At 44.8% G+C, this 20,670-nt stretch overlaps 1 protein-coding gene across 3 annotated transcripts in view; it reads right to left on the bottom strand.

The window, feature by feature from the left end:
• Positions 1–14,835: 14,835 nt before the first annotated feature.
• Positions 14,836–20,670, bottom strand: part of SPTLC2 (serine palmitoyltransferase long chain base subunit 2) — a 138,184-nt gene continuing 132,349 nt past the window's right edge. For all 3 annotated transcript variants that reach the window (XM_053283134.1, XM_053283133.1, XM_053283135.1), the window contains exon 12: positions 14,836–19,596. In XM_053283134.1, coding sequence (XP_053139109.1) covers positions 19,477–19,596 — 120 coding nt within the window. In that variant the 3' untranslated portion in view covers positions 14,836–19,476. The remainder of the gene's footprint in view (positions 19,597–20,670) is intronic.

Below are 20,670 nucleotides of genomic sequence, written 5' to 3'. Positions count from 1 at the left end.
TTATTGTCACCTTGAATTTCTTTTGCCAGAGTTTGTGTTCCTTTCTGTTCTCTTCGTTTGGACAGGCCTTCCAATTTCGGAAGGAAATCTTTCTTCCCTTTTATGGCTTCCTTGACAGTACCCATTAGCCATGCTGGCATCCTCCTGGACTTAGTGGTACCTTTCCTCCTTTTGGGTATACAATCTAACTGGGCTTCTAGTATTGTGGTTTTGAGTAAACTCCATGCACTCTGGAGTGAAGTGACTCTCCTGATTTCCCCCCTCAGCTTTCTTTTCACCATACTCCTCATTTTGGAGAAGTTTCCTCTTCTGATATTCAAAATATCTGTGTTAGACTTCCTTGGTGATTCTCTCCCCGCATGTATGCTGAAATTGATGGTACTGTGGTCACTGTTCCCTAAAGGGTCGATGACACTGACATCATGCACCAGGTCCTGGGTGTCACTCAGAATTAGATCCAAGGTCACCTTCTCTCTGGTTGGTTCCATGACCAACTGTTCTAGGGCACAGTCATTTAGCGTATCTAGAAATTTGACCTCTTTGTCCTGACTTGAATGTGAATTTACCCAGTCTATGCGTGGGTAATTGAAATCACCCATAATTACAGCCCTGCCTCTGCTTAACACCTCCCTGGTTTCCTCCTGCAACTCCTAGTCACTGTCGGCATTATGATCCGGAGGGCGATAGCACGTCCCCAGTAGCACGTTCCCTTTCCGGCCTTGTATAGTCACCCACAGGGTTTCTGTGGAGGACTCCAATCCACCTAGGTTTTCTATATTGTTAGATTCTATGCCTTCTTTAACATACAGTGCTACCCCTCCTCCAAGGCGCCCCTCCCTGTCCTTTCTATAGAGTTTATACCCAGGGATAACAGTGTCCCACTGGTTCTCACTGTTCCACCATGTTTCTGTTATGCCCACTATATTTATTTCTGCGTTAGCAACCAAGCACTCCAGCTCACCCATCTTGGCTCGGAGGCTTCTGGCATTGGCATATAAGCACCTATACACTGAATCTCTCCCCTGATGTATGCTATTCTTTTGACTCTTTGACCTGCTGGCACAGGTTCCCGTCTGCTCTTTATGCGGTTCTGCTTTGTCCCCTTCTGTTTTATCTGAATTCTTTGCAGCCTCACACTTTAAAGGATGGCTTTTGCCAAACGGGATACTGCCCAGCTCTCATCAGCTGTTCCCCAAGTGTCATTTTAAAAGCTGCTCTGCATCCTTTTTTATTTTAAGCGCCAGCAGTCTGGTTCCATCTTGGTTCAAGTGCAGCCCATCCCTTTTGTACAGGCCTTGCTTGCCCCAAAATATGTCCCAGTGCCTAACAAATCTAAACCCCTCCTCCCGGCACCAACGTCTCATCCATGCATTGAAACCCCTCAGCTCTGCCTGTCTCACTGTACTTGTGCGTGGAACAGGTAGCATTTCTGAGAATGCTACCTTGGGGGTCCTGGACTTCAAAATGCTACCTATCAGCCTAAATTTGGCTTCCAGGACCTCCCGACTGCATTTCCCCACATCGTTGGTGCCGACGTGCACCACGACAGCTGTCTCCTCCCCAGCACTGCCTAGGAGCCTGTCTAGATGCTGTGTAATGTCCACAACCTTCGCACCAGGCAGGCAAGTCACCGTGCGGTCAACACGCGGGTCACAAACCCATCTCTCTATCCCTCTAATGATCAAATCACCCACTACAAGGAGGCCCCCACCCCCCAGAGGAGTATCCCCTGTGCGAGAGGATATGGGCTCATCATCCACGGAAGGGGTCCCTTCTAAAGGAGCATTTCCCTCTTCCTCAGACCGATGTCCTCCTTGCCCAAGACATTCATTCTCCCTGACAGCAGAGGAGCTACCAGCCCTGGAGTGGGATGCCTCTATCACATCCCTGAAGGTCTCGTCCACATGCCTCTCTGTCTCTCTGACCTTCTCCAGCTCCGCCACCTTGGTCTCAAGGGAACGGATTTGTTCCCTGAGAGCCAGGAGCTCCTTGCACCGAGCACACACCCATGACTTCTGCCCATGGGACAAATAGTCATACATGTGGCACTCTGTGCAATACACTGGGAAGTGCCCCTTCCCCTGCTGACCTATCTTCATACTGTTTTTGTTGGCTGTTTACAGTATTTAGGGAGCATTTTGTCAGTTTATTAGATAGTTTATTAGGATAGGTCTCAGCTGTAATGGTCAACTATTTAACTGTCCAAACAGCCTTTCCCAAGAATATGAGGGAAACGAGGGAGGGATATGTACTTACGTTTTCTTCTCCACCAGGCTCCTTGTAATCCTTGTGATCGCGGGGGCTTGTTCCAGGCTCCTCCGCACACTTCCCGCTAAACTCCTGCTAAACGCCTATGTCCTGTTTGCTATCCCTGTTCGCTATGCTCTGTTCGCTAATTCATAGGAAGCTGCCTTATAGCGACTCAGATCATTGGAACATCTAGCTCAGGATTGTCTGCACTGACGGGCAGCAGCTTTCCAAGGTTTCGGGCAGCAGCAGAAGTCCCAGCCCTACCGGGAAATGCCAGGGATTGAACCTGGAACCTTCCACAGGCAAAACACTGAGCCACAACCCCATCTACTCAGGGGAATATCTTACCAGCTGTCAGAGTGTGTGTGTGTGTGTTTGTGTGTGTGTGTGTGTGTGTAATTTTTTTATTTAAACACATTTATATATCGCCCAGAACACATCTCTGGGCAGTGATGTAGTCACCCATCCTAAGACAAACCCTGCTTAGGAAGCAAACCCCTGCTAACTAAGCAAAGTGGCATCTTTAAAAGTGGTGATTCTCTTATACAGGTGAAACTCGGAAAATTAGAATATTGTGCAAAAGTCCATTAATTTCAGTAATGCAAATTAAAAGGTGAAACTGATATATGAGACAGACGCATTACATGCAAAGCGAGATAAGTCAAGCCTTAATTTGTTATAATTGTGATGATCATGGCGTACAGCTCATGAAAACCCCAAATCCACAATCTCAGAAAATTAGAATATTACATGGAACCAAGAAGACAAGGATTGAAGAATAGAACAATATCGGACCTCTGAAAAGTATAAGCATGCATATGTATTCAGTACTTGGTTTGGGCCCCTTTTGCAGCAATTGCTGCCTCAATGCGGCGTGGCATGGATGCTATCAGCCTGTGGCACTGATGAGGTATTATGGAAGACCAGGATGCTTCATTAGCGGCCTTCAGCAATTCTGCATTGTTTGGTCTCATGTCTCTCATCCTTCTCTTGGCAATGCCCCATAGATTCTCTATGGGGCCAGGTCAGGCGAGTTTGCTGGCCAATCAAGCACAGTACACTGTATACTTTTCAGAGGTCCGATATTGTTCTATTCTACAATCCTTGTCTTCTTGGTTCCATGTAATATTCTAATTTTCTGAGATTGTGGATTTGGGGTTTTCATGAGCTGTACGCCATGATCATCACAATTATAACAAATTAAGGCTTGACTTATCTCGCTTTGCATGTAATGCGTCTGTCTCATATATCAGTTTCACCTTTTAATTTGCATTACTGAAATTAATGGACTTTTGCATGATATTCTAATTTTCCGAGTTTCACCTGTATTTAGCAGGAGAAGAGCAACGGGCCCTATCCAACCCCAGCACAGCATCCCTCCAGTGGCTGTTGGTGGTATCTGCCTTATGTTTCCTTTTAGATTGTGAGCCCTTTGGGGATAGGGGACCATCTTCTTGATGTATTATTTATTTTCTGTTATTTTTATGTAAACTGCTTTGAGAACTTTGATTCCCCACCAAAGGCTTTTGAGTCAACTTATATAAATAAGAGGTATATAAATATTATAGTAGTAGTAGTAGTAGTAGTAGTGGGGGGGGTAATTCATGCTCCCTACCACGAAACAACTCCACTAGGGTTGTGCACGAACCTGTTCAGAGGCCCTTTTACTGCGGTTTGGAAGGCTTGAAGGTGTGTGTGGGGGTAACTTTTGGTACAGCTACTACATTCTGCTTTTCCACCCAGGAGCTCAAAATGGCACAGATAGGGCTGCCATGTGATCTCTCCTTCTCCCCATTGGACACTGGCCCAGATCCAAACTTGCAGTTGCCAGTTCCACAAGGGCAGCCCAGGTTATCTCAGCAACTGAGGCAAGGTGCCAATTGCAGCCTTGCCCTGGGACCCTGGTGTGGGCCAGCCCCCTTGCCAAACCAAGTCCTGCAAGCTTTGAAAGTGCCACAGGAAGCAGGGAAGGTTGCTCGCAGCCTCCCTCCTGCAAGGTCTGTCAGAAACAGGAGGAGAGGTGCTCCTTGCAAAGCTTGCCAGGGTCAAATCAGGCCCAAAGAGTGACTCCAATGGTAGCAGGAAGCGGCAGCTTACTAGCCCCCTAATCTGCTGCCTGAGGCAGCTGCTTCACTTGACCTCATGAAAGGAACGCCCCAGCTGTTCAGACATGACATTGACCAACCAGAAACAAGGCGTTCTGGGATACGACTTGATAATCCTTACCCATAAAAGCCTTGGGCGTGCATCCGTGCCGCCCGTGTCTTTTTCGCCCGTTCTGGGCATGCGCGGAGATGGGCGGCCATGTTGGACCCGGCCGCCGGTGGGCGACTGGCCCTGATGGTGGCGGCCGCCGCCACGGGAGACCAGAAGGAGCAGAAGCGGCGGGCGGAGAGTGCGGCCGAGGCGGCGGCGGAGCCGCGGCCTCGGCCAAAGGAGTGCGGGCCAAGGAGGTGGTGGCCGTGGCGGGGTGACTGGCTTCGATGGCGGCGGCCGCCGCCACAAGAAACGACGGGCGGAGAGAGCGCCCGAGGCGGCGGCGGAGGTGTCGGCCCAAGGAGTGCGCCCGAGGCGGGTGAGGCGGCAGCGGGAACCCCCCCCCCACTAGAGCCCGTTATTACAACGGGCTTACACATACTAGTAGTAAATATAGTGTTAGAAACAGCTGATGTACTTGATGAAGATATTTCCAAATGTCTCTGTCGTGCTTATTGGGGGCTATTATCTATCTATGTATTTATACCCTGAATGTATATGTATTATTGTTTTATGTTCTCATGTTACCTGTTTGGGAGAAGAGCTGCTTATGTGGTAGCAAGTATTGTCTCCTTTGCTATGCAGGGTCTGCCCTGGTTGGATTTGAATGGGAGATGTGTGAGCACTGTAAGAAGTTCCCCTTAGGGCAGGCCTTCTCAGCTTTGGCCCCCCAGCTGTCAGAGGCACTCTAATCCCCGGTCTGTAGCCTCCAAATGGATGGGGGGACCTCCTGCAGCTACCCCACGCCTGCCCCACCGCTGCCCCAAACCTCCAGGTTTTTTTTAATTGCAGCTGCTGCGTGGCCAAGGGTTAGCTGCTAGGGTGTGGCCAGAGCGAGTGCTGGGCCTGTCCGTTCAGCCCAGCGGCTCTTACTAACTTTGAGGCGCGCCTGCAAAGTTGAGAGATATTGTCGCAAGCCCATGATGTCACGGGCTTGCAACAATATCTCTCAACTGTGCAGGCACAGCTCACAGTTAGTAAGTGTCACTGGGCTGAACAGACAGGCCTAGCGCTCGCTCCAACCGCCAGTGCGGGGACCTGCTTAGCTCACCCCCCCAGCAACCACATGGTGGCTGAAATTTAAAAAAAAAACCAGAGGTTCGGTGCGGCAGGAGGCCATGCAAAGTAGGTTTTGGGGGGCCTCGCAGCAGGGGCGGTCCGGGCCCATTACCACTTACGTGCACCCCTGCTGGCTGTTTTTGGACTACAGCTCCCATAATCCCCAGCCACAGTGGCCAATAGCCAGGGACTATGGGAGCTGTAGGCCAACACCTGCAGGAGGGCCGAAGTTGAGCATGCCTGCCTTAGTGAGTGAGGCCACTCCAGGAAGAGCGCCTATATGCTTGCAGCAGAAGGTTTCAAGCTCTCTCCCTGGCATCTCCAAAATAAGGCTGAGAGAAACTCATGCCTGCAGCCTTGGAGAAGCTGCTGCCAGTCTGTGTAGACAATACTGAGCTAGATGGACCAATGGTCTGACTCAGTAAAAGGCAGCTTCTGACATTCCTATTATGTTTACATATATATAGTGTTGGGGACACCCTGACCTCAATATTTAAACCCAGAATTACCAACCCAGAATTGTGTAGAATTCAGGCCTGTGTCTGAATTCCATTTTATTAAGGAATCAATTAATGCCTGAATTCAGGTGAGCTGACCAGTGCATGACACCCTGACCTCAGGACTGCCTGGTAAATGATTTGTGAAGGCAGGGGCAATCTAGCATTGTTTATCAGTGTTTGTGAAACTCACAAGAGACACAATGGGTCTTGCTTGATTACCGGTCTAACACTGCCAAAATTAACTTGCTCTCTGGTAATCCCCTTACCTCGCTGACAGGATGCTTCTGCCTTAGTCAAATGTATTGATTAACTAGCCTCAAACACGTCTCCCTTTTTGATGTTACTTTGACCATTCTTTTATTATTACACACTAGATAGATGTACACAAGAAGTAATGTAATTTCTGTCTCACACAAATAGATCTGATTCTTTCACTAACTCCTCTGACTTCTAACATTCTTGGGACAAGGCAGGAGAAGATGGAGATTTGTTTGGGGGAATGACAATAGAACAATACAATAGAGCAACATCCTGTGTTCTCTGACTGACCAAGCTTCCTGAGCTAATTTTGATAATTAAAAGACAATATCCAGAGGATAACAGGAATGGACATCAAAGGGAGAAGCAACTACAAAAATGGAGCTCACCACACAGAGAGCTAGCAATCTTTGCCTACAAGCAATACTTGCTCATGAGCGATCCCAGAGTTTGCTGCCAAAGCCGCGGTGCTAAAAGCATGAACTCTTTCCATGGACAGGAACTGTCTGTCTTCTGCTGCACAGTGAGAAGTCCAGACTTCCCAGCCATGGTGCTTTCTCTCCACTTCGCTCTGAGCTGCTGCCCCCAGCCTGCTTGAAGCTTGCACCCCAGGTTCCTGTTCTCCAGCACCTGCGTTTCTCCTCCATCTGAAGCCTGCATCGTTTCCAAGCTCCAGCAATGAACAAGTCCTTGGAAGTCTTCTTCGTGAACTTGGTGAGATGCCTATTCAACGCACAGCCTGGCCTGCTCCCCACTTCCCTCCTCCCTACTAATCACTGCCACCTCCTTCCTAACCCCTCCCTTCCTCCTGCCTTTCTTTCTGTTTCTCTCTAAATGCTTTATTAGGATTTGTTAGACAGCTGTAACTATTGATTGCACACACATATGATAGCTAGGCACACGGCATTACTCCATGAATCAGAGACATGTTTACCTGTTTGAATTTTATCCTGATGAGCAACTTTATATAATAAAGCCCATTGAATTATTTAGGAGTGTCTTGGCCTTCTTTCTGCCTTTGCGCACAGACTGTACATGGTCACTGTATAAAAGAACTGGTCACTTTGTGACACTGGTGAAGCTAGCCTAATTTCATAGGCTAGCTCCTGAGCATATCCAGTATAGAAATCAGGCTTGGTTCACAACAATAGCATGATTAATATTTACTGAAGTGTTTATTTTTATAGCCGTTAGTTATTTGTGATGGTAGGTGATCTGTTTTGTTTTTACATTTTCATTCACACACATTATATTTTACATCTCTGCACATGTACATGTTTTGACATGAAAATGTGTTCATTTTAGAAGTAGACCTCGTTATGTTCTCCTCAAATGCAGGGTACAGAGAAGAAGTGTACGGCTGTATGTGTGTGGAACTTTGTGTAATTATTTATTATTTTAATTTAATTTAATTTTTTTTACATTTTATAACCTGCTCTTCCTCTAAGGAGCCCAGAGCAGTGTACTACATACTTAGGTTTTGCCTCACAACAACCCTGTGCAGTAGGTTAGGCTGAGAGAGAAGTGACTGGCCCAGAGTCACCCAGCTAGTTTCATGGCTGAATGGGGATTTGAACTCAGGTCTCCCCGGTCTTAGTCCAGCACTCTAACCACTACACCACGCTGGATCTCTTATAAAGGCATACTCAGGGGTGTAGCTAGCCCGCCAGCAGCCCGTGTGCGGCTGTGGCGGGTGCCCCGATAGCCCCGACCCTGTGTCTGACGTCAGGCGCAGGGAATAGCCACGCCCCCACGTATGACATCAGACGCAGGGGCGTGGTCTGGCTCCCGAACGGAGCCTTGAGGCTCCATTCGGGATTGCTGCAGCCTTCGGCAGTTAGACGAAGCCTGGTGTTGAATTCGCAGTGCAGCCCAGGAGCGGTTCTCCCCTGCAGGGAAGAGCCGCTTCTGGGCTGCGTTGCGAATGCAGCACCAGTCTTAGCGACTGAAGGGGCCGCGTGGCCCCTTCAGGAGCTAGTTAGGCTGGCACTGCGTTCGCAGCGCCCGCCTTTGTTTAGCTCCCGAAGGGGCTGCGCGGCCCCCACTCGGGAGCTAAACTACCACCCCCACGTCTGACGTCAGACGCGGGGGTCATGTTGGGGCCACTCTTGCGGCTCCTGATTGGCCACCGGCCCGGGTTCTTTGAACCTGTTGGCCCAATGGTGGCTCCGCCCCTGGGCATACTGTTCTGTTCATGCATGCACTGTACACCCCGTGGCAGCTGGTGCTCCCTGGGGAAGGAGGGGTGATAAGCAAGGCAGTTTCTGCCTTGAATGCAACAATTAATCCTGACTCCTCCCACTGCCCAGCTGAACAAAGTGCAGGCATGCTGGCCCTTTCAGGATTGAGCTCAGAAAAATCTGGGTCTTTTAAAACACTGTTCTCAAATTAAAAGCAGATCCTCCTGTCTCCGTGAACACTGGTTGCCACTGTGTACGCAGATGGTATCATAAGCCTTCTGATCACAAGAGGATGTCACAATGAATTCTCCAAGCAGCTGCTGGGCTTGTTGATTATCCAGAAGGTTGCAGGCAGAACTTGTCATGAGGATGATCAGTTTCCCCCCAGTTAAGGACAAGAAGGCATAACCCTCTTGAAATGAGAGAGAAGACCGACACAAAGTTAAACAAAGCTGGATGATTAAAGGCAACCTCCAAAAATACCAGGTTTCATAACCAACAACCCAGTAAGGACACATAGCCCTTCAGGCCAAAAGCTCAGCATCTGTTCCTGCACCTCCATTATTAGAAGTGGCTTTAGCTCAGAAATTAATCTATTCCTTAAAGGTAAAGTGTGCTGTCAAGTCTATTTCGACTCCTGGCGCCCACAGAGCCCTGTGGTTTTCTTTTGGTAGAATACAGGAGGGATTTACCATTGTTTCCTCCTGCAGAGTATGAAATTATGCCTTTTAGCATCTTCGTATATCGCTGCTGCCCGATTTAGTACCAGCGGGGAGTTGAATCGGCAACCTTCTACTTGTTAGTCAAGCATTTCCCCGCTGCGCCATTAGGCGGCTTAATCTATTCCTTACACAACCAGAAAAGTGACTTGCGAGTGGCTTGAACTAGCTTTTACATTGCTCGAATGCTCTGGGACAGGGATTCCCATGCTTGTGACCTCACGTTTTGAACTACAACTCCCATCATCCCCTGGGCATGATGGGTGTTTTAGTCTTAACAACATCTTGGGACTCCCTGCTCTGTTAGAAGGCTGTAGCCAAGCATAGATAATGAGAGGCAAGAGGCCACAAAGTAGTCCTGGGCACTTTCCAGCCTAGCTGCTCAACAGCAGCAAAATGCCTCCGTCTAGGCAAGTCGCATTGAAAATGCAAACAGCAGGGGAGCTGTCTCACACTAACTAATAACCCGGGGGGGGAATTCAGTTTCCTTACACCAGATATACAACGTCCTAGCTCTATATTGTAGTGATTAAATTAGAGACAAGGCATTGGCAATGTGGATGGCACCCTGCTGTCTGCATGGGGACTGTCGTGTCACAATGCAGGAAGTGTGGAAGCGCATTTCTGAGATACGATGGGCGGAACCTCCGCTGCTACACAGTGGCATTTTTAACAGTTTTAAAAAACAGAATTAAGTTGCCCTCCCCACCAAGCCCCCTTACTTTCGTCCCTGGGGCGGCAAAAATATTAATCCATCCCATGAGAAGAGCGAGATATGTAATAAAATAATAATAATATTAATATGTCCAGAAGTGCCTTTTAAAAAGTACCTTTTTAAAAGCTACAAATGTAGAAGTGCTCTTGGACATCCCCCCCCCTTTTTTTTGTTACATAGGAAGGAACATAGGAAACTGCCATATACTGAGTCAGACCATTGGACTATCTAGCTCAGTATTGTCTTCACAGACTGGCAGTGGCTTCTCCAAGGTTGCAGGCAGGAATCTCTCTCAGCCCTATCTTGGAGAAGCCAGGGAGGGAACTCAAAACCTTCTGCTCCTCCCAGAGCAGCTTCATCCCTTGAGGGGACTATCTCGCAGTGCTCACACATCAAGTCTCTCATTCATATGCAACCAGGGCAGACCCTGCTTAGCTATGGGGACAAGTAATGCTTGCTACCACAAGACCAGCTCTCCTCCCTTAGACCAGTCACTATCTTCCAGACAAGTTAGAGGTCTATAAAATCATGCATGATGTGGAGAAAGTGGATAGAGAAATTATTCTCTCTCACACACATAATACTAGAACCATGGGTCACCTCATGAAATTGATTGCCAGGAAATTTAGGACCAACAAATAGAAGTACTTTTTCATGCAAATGCATAATCAGAGAGCCAGCGTGGTATAGTGGTTACAGTGCTGGACTAGGACCGGGGAAACCTGAGTTCAAATCCCCATTCAGTCATGATACTAGCTGGGTGACTCTGGGCCAGTCACTCCTCTCTCAGCCTAACTTACTTCACAGGGTTGTTGTGAGGAGAAACTCAAGTATGTAGTACACCGCTCTGGGCTCCTTGGAGGAAGAGTGGGATATAAATGTAAAAATAAATAAAATAATCCACTTGTGGAATTCTCTGTCGCAAGATGTGGTGACAGCCAACAACCTGGATGGCTTTAAGAGGGGCTTGGATAACTTCATGGAGAAGAGGGCTATAGGCCGCTTCCAGCCTCAAAGGCAGGATGCCTCTGAGTACCAGTTGCAGGGGAGTGACAGCAGGAAAGAGGGCATGCCCTCAACTCCTGTCTGTGGCTTCCATCGGCATCTGGTGGGCCACTGTGTGAAACAGGACGCTGGACTAGATGGGCCTTGGGCCTGATCCAGCAGGGCTGTTCTTATGTTCTTAAGGGGTGGGGGTGCAGGGACCTTTGGGAGAGACTCCTGCTTGAAACCTTGGAGAGCCACTGCCAGTCATAAAAAACTGAGCTAGATGGACCAAGGCTCTGACTCAGTATAAGCAGCTTCCTATATTCATACTTTTATCATACCTTCTTCTATGTGCACAGGATTATTTTTTGAAGAGGCAATGACTTGCAGGGACATATTTTGATGGTGGTCTTCAGAAGGAGAGGGAGATTGATGAAAATCACCCTTTCCCATGCTCAAATGACAGCACAGCAGTTGTCTGGTACTCACACCGCTGAACATGTGCAATGTTTTGACCAACATCATTTCATAAAATGCATTAGTAATGAATGGATGCCAGTGCAATATTAGGCTAATACAGCAATTTCATTTATTTGACATATTTGTATACCACCCAAAACCTGCATCTCTGGTCAGTTTAAAATACAACTTAAAAAAAAAAAAAGGGGGGGGGAGAGGGTTTAACACAATGACTAAAAATTGAAACCATGTTAAAAACTATTAAAACAGTATCTAATTAAAAGCCTGGGTGAACAAATGTGTCTTGACTGCCTTTTAAAAAGTTGTCAGAGATGAGGAGGCTCTTGTTTCAGCAGGGAGCACATTCCAAAGCCCTGGGGCAGCAACAGAGAAAGCCCATCCATTGCTGCCCCGGAAGTATGTGAGAGGGTACATATGTTTGAGTATTCAAATTAAAAAATATTTCCACAATAAAGTTATCTATTTCAGCATAAGAATTAAAAACACATGAAATATCTTTATTGATCCCTCAGCATCAACTCTTTATGTTCAGCTACTTGAAAACCTTTTGAAATGCAGTGTAGGAAGAGTGAATGTGTGTACATGTGTACTGTAGAAATAGGTCAAACAACATGCCAAACTTGATTACAATCTATTTAGGACATTAAAAAAGGGGTTTAAAAAAATTTAAAAATGCCAATTTTATGCAAAAATGTTTTACATAACATAAAAAAACCCCAAAATTTTCAGAAAACCCACCTATCTGGTCCAAGCTTATCTCCTTTGATTTTTGTATTTTATAATGAACAATTATCTTCTACAAAATTATTAGGATATATTAGAGGCAGTAATGGGCTGGATGAGGAATAAAATGAGACTGCATCCAAATAAGACAGAGGTATGTAGCCACCTAATGGCACAGAGGGGAAGTAACTTGCCTAGTGAACAAGAGGTTGCTGTTTCAAATCCCCGCTGGTGTTTTCCAGATGATGGGAAACACCTATATCAGGAAGCAGCAATACAGGAAGATGCTGAAAGGCATCATCCCATACTGCATGGGAGATGGCAACGGTAACCCTTTTCTGTATTCTACCAAAGAAAGCCACATGGCTCTGTGGTCATCAGGAGTCAACACCGACTCGACGGCACAACTTTACCTTTATGTATTGTACAGGGCCAGAACTCAGGAGACAATTTTGATCTGCTGTTCTGGCTGTGGTCACACTTCCCCAAAAGGAACAGGTATGCAGTCTGGGAGTGCTTCTGGATCCAAACCTCTCTCTGGTGTCTTAGGTTGAGTCGATGGCCAGAGGTGCTTTCTATCAGCTTTGGCTGGTATGCCAGCTGCATCTGTTTCTTGAGATAAACCACCTCAGAACAGTAGTACATGAGCTGGTAACCTCCAGACCTGACAATTGCAATGAGCTCTATGTGAGGCAGCCTTTGTATGTAGTCCGGAAACGGCAGTTGGTACAGAATGCAGCAGCCAGGTTGGTCTGTCGGTCATCTTGGAGATACCATATTACTCCTATAATAAAAGAGCTGTACTGGATACTAATACGTTTCTGGGCAAAATACAAGGTGCCAATAAACCTATAAAGCCCTAAGCAGTGTAGGCCCAGGATATTTAAGAGAACATCTTCTTCACTATGAGCCTCATCATCAGTCAATCCTCATTAGTTCATCCTCTTGAAGGTGGCTATGTGAGCTATGATGGTACTACAATGTAACAGACTGTACTTACTACCCAAACTAGGTAGGACTGTGACATGTGTGCACTTATTAGGGGTCCAAGGAATGTTGGCTCAGTTCACCAGCCAGACAAAATATTTCACTTGTCAGACCTCAAGCTACGTTGGTACATTACTCATCAGGACTTTTTTCACCCATCAGGAATCATTTTTCACTCATCAGGACTAGTGGAGTTCCTGAGCCCTATCAGATAATAAAATGTTTGCACAACACAGTGTGGGTGGAACTATAGCTGAGCCTTTGATGCCTCAGATTTCGCCAGATTACAGGCCAACATCTTGCATAAGGGTGGGATAGCAGGCAAGAATATTAGCCAGTGTTACACAGTATTTTCATACATGCCAGTTAAAACAAAGGGGAAAAAAGACTCAAAGGCTTTTCTTGAAATCTTTATTAAGCAGAACAGATTTTTCTCAAGCAGTTTCTCCCAGCTTAACATGCATGGTTACTTTCCTAGAAGTCAATGTAGTATTTGCTTCTCTCCCTCGCTACCAACATGGTACCCAACTTTGTGTTAATTGTTCAAAGTGTAAAAAAGTTGTCCTTCTGGAAGAAAACATTTTGGGGAGGTAATTAAAAATTTCATTTAAAATGTTTTAATATCTACAAAAAATCCAGGATATATGTACATTATTAGCAACACAGAGGCACAGGAACAGAATGCAATGTAAGGCTTGCAAGTTGCAACTTTTAGAGCAAGCCCATCCTAGGACTATAAAAATATATGGGCCGCCATTAGCTTTGGATTGATAGCCTTAAGCCTCAGGCTCCATAAGTTGCTCTCTCTACCACCCCACATTGGTCTCCTAGCCAATTTGCCTTCTACACTTACACATAAATGCAGGAAGCAGTTTTAGTGTAGGGTTTGCTGAAATACTGGCCAAAGAAGGTATATTTGGCAAATGGATGACAAGCCTTGCATATTTCAGTGCACTTTTGTACAGTGTGTTGGCAACTGTATCACCTCTTGGCAAATCCCAGTTGCTCTATGGGGACATCCATCAGAGATGGATGGGCAATTTGCTAGCTGCCATAGCTACCTGCATAAGCAAATTGTTTCACATTAGATCATGCTTCTTAGAGGAACCCCTGAAATGGTCAACTAGATCATATCAAGTACAACATGGGGAGACAAGAGTGGCTCTTGCCTGGTCTGGGCCCTTTTCAAGACTCTTTAACAAAAAGAGTTCAAAGTCACCATGCCATCAAAGATGATCAAGTCACGTAAAATGCTCCACACAATTAACTCCCAGGGCAGCCAACCAGGATGCAAGTTAACAAGCTATGGGCCTATTTCCCCCATTCAGACAGACAAACTCAGCCCAAGATAGTTTTACTAGATGTAAAGCATGAATATTATAATCTCACCTCTGTGAAGGTGACAACTAGTGTTTACCGTAAGAGCTCATTTTTTGATGACACACATACCAACTGTCACTGAGTGGGCACAACTTTAATATTCACCAAGGGAAAAAAATGTTGAGCAAATATAGCCTACTGATTTAGTGGATGTGGGGAATCAAGTGTGCATGGAAAAACCTTCAAATGTGTACCATCATGCTTCACCACATTAAGCCCAATAGACTGGCCTGTAGAAAAAGATGCGAACAGTCTCCAAATCACTTTAGATTACTTAAGAGTAGAGATATCTGCAAAAATTTCCTCTTAACGGATAAATCTAACTTATGCCAAGAACCACGATAGTTTAAGGCCTTTTTATAAAAGTCTCTCACACATTTTTTAGGCATCAAGTAGCTTAATTTGTAAAAGAAAAAAAGCGAACACACTCCTCCCACCATTTCCCCCAAATAACACACAAACAGAGCAAGAGTACAACATCATTACACAGACTGGGCCAATTCTATTATTGGTACTCTTGTATGAACACCCAAGTACAATACACATTCAGTGTGAAGTGTGCACATCCACTGTTCAGCATTTGTGCCTTTAACACACACATACAAGCAGGAATCCCAAGTCTTGCCAGATTGTATTTTGAAGTTACACCTATTGAAAAATGTGTGTACACATTCTCACCCCCCCCCCCCAACACAGAGCATTTTGTACATACTCTGGAACTCATACTAGAGTGCAAAGAGCTGAATTAAGTTCAGCTGTTAGACAGTTACATTACTTCACCACCACCCCCTTTAAGGAAACCCAAATGGAAGAGAGTTATCTTTTGGAATGAAGATCCCACATATTTCAAACTCTGATTCTGAGGCAGCCAGCATGTTATTGGATAAAGGCTCACAGCAGCAAGTAGCAACACTTAGTGCTGTTCACATAGAGGATCATGGCAGATGTTGAGCATGAAGGTGCAGCTCATGACAGTTATCAGCTACAGAACTTCGCAAACAGATACAGCACTGCACACATTGGTTGGGGCTTGAAAGATGACAGCTGCTGGGTGTAGCAATTAGGTATCTGTGGGCCAGTGCAAGCCAACAAGCCACTTAGGCCTTTTCCTGCAACTGTGGTTGTCTTGGGGGTGGGGGGCCTTAACTAGCATGCAAAATTAAGGTGTTAACCTGTCATAGCTCTCCCTATCTTTCCATTTTTGCATGGAATTCAGCATGCAAGAGCATCTCTGTTGACACAAACATTCAGGAGACTTGGATGAGGCAGCGTTCAGAGAAAAATGGAAACTACTCCAAGGGAAATTACTATAACCCAAGTGATTTTGCTTTTGGCACAGCGAGGGCTTAGAGGGTAGCAGCATGGTTAAAATCCTCACTGTCCTCTTCTGGACCAGAGTGCTCAACTGTGCTTGGTTTGATCAAGTACAGAGCAATGTTTGCCTTCTGGAATATTACCCTTGTTGGGAGAAAAGCCATATTCTTCTTTCAACACAACCACCTAGTAACCCATCACTGATTAAACCTTCTCCTTGCTTTCCCCAGCACTTGATCATATAGGCACTGAACAGCCCATTCCAATCGTAGGGAAGCTTGCTTTTTCATTCCCAAGAGCCACCCCATTCCACACTATATGCCAACCATGAGAATCAGAGGTGTCCCCAGAGTTACTCTTTAAGTTGTTCTGGAATGTAAAATTTCAGAAATACAAGAGGCGTCGGGGACAGTGTTAGTATATTACAGGCATGATGATGATGCTTTACACTCTTACATCCTATGGTATGTATCAAATAGTGGAGATCTGATATCCTCCTCACACACATGTCCTGTCTATCAAAGGAGACAAAGAAAACTGGAAATGAGAACTACAAGCTATTTCTCCCCTGCAGTCTCATCCCAAAGTGTCTCTTTCTGAGGAGTGTCAAACCATATGACCAGTAGACAATGGTTAAACATATTTCTGAGAATTTCCACATTTCTGAAAGCAAAATAGTAGAGTGTACAGTACTTTAAAGCTGACTTGGATACTCTAAACATGCCACCTCACAAAATTCATCCAGCTATATTTTCTTCTCTCCTTTGAGGTACTACTGAAGTACCTCTGCTAATGTAATTGTGGAAGCTGCCATCAGTTAAATCATGCTCAGGAGTAGCTGGCATTTGCGATCAAGCTCCAGACAAATGCTCTTCCCCAAAAGAAACGTCATACTAGCACTAGACTGCTTTTTTGTATATGCTTCTATTGCAAGGATAAAGAAAGAGCATCTGTTTTATCTGGGGTGGGGGGACTTTTCAGTCACTGAGCTAGCAGGCTTATTAAATGTTATCGCCTTATGTAGAAGATAAAAGCAGTCAAGTCCAGTGGAACTCAGTTCCTTAACTCACGCTTGGTGAATAAGTGTGATTTCAAGAATTCTGACATTTGAATCTTATACAGGGTCTAGACCATAAATAAGGGCAGTGCGAAACTTACAAAAGTTACAAGCAACATTGCTATCCTCATCTTACTTCTATCCTTTATGTCTTTGGTGTCACTTACATCAGCATGTACAGTATTGCTCCTAAGCAGTTTGATACAGAAAAGCAGAGTCTAGTTTTCAATACCTCTCAGTAATCCAGGGCCTTAGGAATGGTCAGCATATTTAATATTATATCATGACATGCCATCAACACAGATTTGTCGTAGGCCTTCAAAAGGAATACTGTTAAAATCCAGTGGGCACTAAGACCTCCGCTTCCAACAGGAGATACCTTCAGTGAACACATTTTCAAGTTATTTAGGTGAAATGAAAACGTTGATACTATTTTTACTCCTTCCCTCTTCCATTGCATTTGGCTCTCAATGCTAAGGCCACATGGCTCAGTAGACAGATAATAAAATAATATTTTCTTCTACCGTTACGTTTCAAAACATCTAACATGTTCGACACATACAATCTGAACAAAGCACACACCTCAGAACCTTAGCTTAGCCTATGTCAGACCCTAATGATTTGCACTGCACAGTTTTAATAATTACTATTTGTCTGTCAAACACCAACATTTCTCAGTTCCAAATCATACACTGAGAATTGAAGTTCTTGCCACACTGAAGAGAAAAACAAAGGCTAGTAAGTTTGAGCAGAGGTGCTTCAAGAAAGCTAGCAGTTCTTGAGCTGCGGAGATGTTTTCAGTGCTAAGCATAATCCTTTGAGAGAACTAATGGGAAAGTGCAAGGTCTCCTAGGTGCAAAGTACTAAGAGATTCTGTGCTTAAAGAACAGAGAAGCCAATCCATGAATAGTGCAACTTCATAATGCATACGTGCATCACTGCACACTGCACCTCTGGCATTGAGAAGATCATACGATCCTTAGTAAGTAAAGAAATACATTGCCATAGTAAACTGAATACAATGGAAGACAGTGTGGCCATTTTAGATCATTCCTAATTGCCACTAATATTTCTACATCTACTAATTCTCAGATTAATTTGCTTCCAAGAATTGAATGCCCCAGTGTGATTTTTCTGAAAAAGTTATCAAAGCATCTTGTTGTCTCCAAGGCTTGCCTGAGATATTTGGGGGTGGGGGAGAGAGAGAGAGAATGCATGCTAGAGGGTGTTCTAGCTCATTGTAAAGAACTGTTTTCCAGATTTCTAAAGAAATCTGGATCTGCACTATTTCATTCTAGCAGCTGAAAATCTCGTTTGCCTCCATTTGCACAAAGAATCCCCAAAAGGCTATCTTAAGAGCCACATTCTGCCAAGCCATGTACTTTGAGTTGGTTAATTTCTCCAGAAGCATCTTCACAAAAATACTCCAGGCAAATTCTAACCTATGCATGAGTTTTGTAGCAGACTTTGCCTTAGGCTGCCTACTTCTATTGCCATAGCAAGACCCTGACTGGTATAAATATGGCAAGAAGTAGTGAAGATATAACAGAAAGTCCTCACAGCAGACACACTTTCAACATTCACTTTTCCTAGAACTGCACCATGTAGTTGGTGCTCTTAATACTCCAGCTGATTGAGATGTTTGGGCAAGACTATTCTAATACTTTCAGGAAGTAGAACTGGAACTTTACTACATGTAAAGAAAAAAGATGCTTTAGAATTTTAAACATGCGTCTCCCCCCACCTCACATATATCTAATCAATTTGGTCATTTCTCTTCAGGCCTTAAAGTCAGATAATCACTGATTAAATCTGCAATGCTAGAGGCCATTTTTAAAAATGGAAGCATGACTGTATCTTGGAGCTGGAGTAATTCTACAGGGAAATAACGACAAGGGAAATAACGACAAGGACCTGTCCTGCTACTTACCCAAATGAAGGAACACTTGGTCCACAGACTGAAAAGCAAGGTGGCTAGGGCCCCAGAATGTCTCCTGCTTTGTGCCTCAAAGAACTGAATAATGGTCCTATCAGTGGCAAGTCAACCATCATTTTAATTTAAAAAATAAAATTAAAATAAAGCAGTAAGTAAATGCAAAAAGGAAAATGCTTTGGTTGATTATTTCTTGTTAAATGTATTTAAAGTTAGCCATCAACGATGTCCTCAGAAGTCTTGCCTGAAGAGACTGCCTGGTCTTAGACTCCCAAGGTTCGAATTCTTAGTGATGGAAGTAGGAAATTTTGTGACAGGAGCACTGCAACATCCTAAGACACATTAACAATGCCCACATCTCAGTGTGAGGGGCAACACCGCCACTGCCAACAATGGTCACTGTGATCTCACTGTGAGAAATAAATAAGGAAGCAGCATGTTAAACGGCAAGCCAAGCACCTCTCTAGGGCAAGACCTTGGAGCAATAGGAATGAAAGCCAGGTTTGGTTTTGCTGGTTACAAAACACCATTTAGAACTGCTGTGGCCACTTCAATTTGTGAGTAAAGAGTCATTCTGTTTATGCTAAGCAGTCATTAAGTGTTTGGTTCAAGAACTGTGGCTCTGAGCCACATGGAGTCCTGTGGAGTGTGCCCCTTTACAAAAGGCATGGAGAGAATTCAGTCTTCTGTTTCTTCATACGTAGTCTCATCAAAAGGCCGGTCGAGGAGAGGTACCAATCGGTGACGAGAATATTTTAAATGCAAGAGGTCTCCAACTTCATTAATTTCCTTTAAAGCCTGAAAGAAAGAGGGGGGGGATGTCAAAAAGCAGCTACAATAGCAGACCACAATGGGGGGGGGGGAAGGGCAAGAAACAGAATTATTGAGATTTAACAGCATAAGGTTGCTGTCTTTCCTTTGGATAGCTGACCCCCATACCATAAACTGTTCTTGAAAGGCCCTCAAAAGCAGTTCTGCATGCAGTATGGGGAAGGGAGTGAGCAACAATCTGAGAAATATCAAATCAAATATCAAATCAGCCATAAAGCTCCCTCTTCAGCTTTGCTTTGGATAATATTTAAGTGATTTAATGGTTTTTAAATGAGTTTTATGTTAATATTTAAAGAGTTCTATTATGCTTTATGTTAATATTTTATGTGGCTGTAAACAGCCCTGAGCCATTTTTGGATGGGTTGTATATAAATGAAATAAAGTCTTGTTTAGTTTATGGCACAAGCTTCATAAGTCTTAGATCCTCCCAACTGAAAGTTTTTAGTTCAGATATTTTTAATAGTTATTTCCAGTGCTCTCTTTTTCCTATAGCTTATCTATAAGATGGGCTGAAGCAAGGTCATCTGTCTACATAATATTAAACACACAGCCATTTATTTATTTATTTATTTATTTGAAACATTTAATATACCGCCCACTCCGAAGACTTTGGGCAGTGCACAAAAACATGCAAAAGAAGGCAACATTAAAAATTACATTCTAAATTAAAAACTAAAGTAACAAATAAAAACACAAATAGGTAAACTACAGGGCAAAAGCCTGGCGAAAAAGAAGAGTCTTCAATAGAAATTTGAAGATCAGTAAGGAAGGGGCTAGATGAATCTGAAGGGGAAGAGAGTTCCAAAGAAGCGGGGCAACAACTGAAAAGGCTCTTTCATTGGTCCTAGAGCCCCGAACCTCTCGGAAATCAGGGACCGACAAAAGAGACGATCTGACCAGACAGGATGAAACTGGATGGGAGAGGCGGGTATGTAGGTAGACAGGCGCCAAGCCCCGCAAGGCTTTGAAGGTCAGAACCAGGACCTTAAATTGAACTCAGAAGCGAATAGGCAACCAGTGCAATGACTGCAGGAGGGGGGT

Source organism: Hemicordylus capensis, chromosome 1 (assembly GCF_027244095.1).
Source record: "Hemicordylus capensis ecotype Gifberg chromosome 1, rHemCap1.1.pri, whole genome shotgun sequence".
NCBI lineage: Eukaryota > Metazoa > Chordata > Lepidosauria > Squamata > Cordylidae > Hemicordylus > Hemicordylus capensis.
The sequence above is the reverse complement of the archived record's forward strand: the minus strand, read 5'-3'. Positions and strand labels throughout refer to the sequence as shown.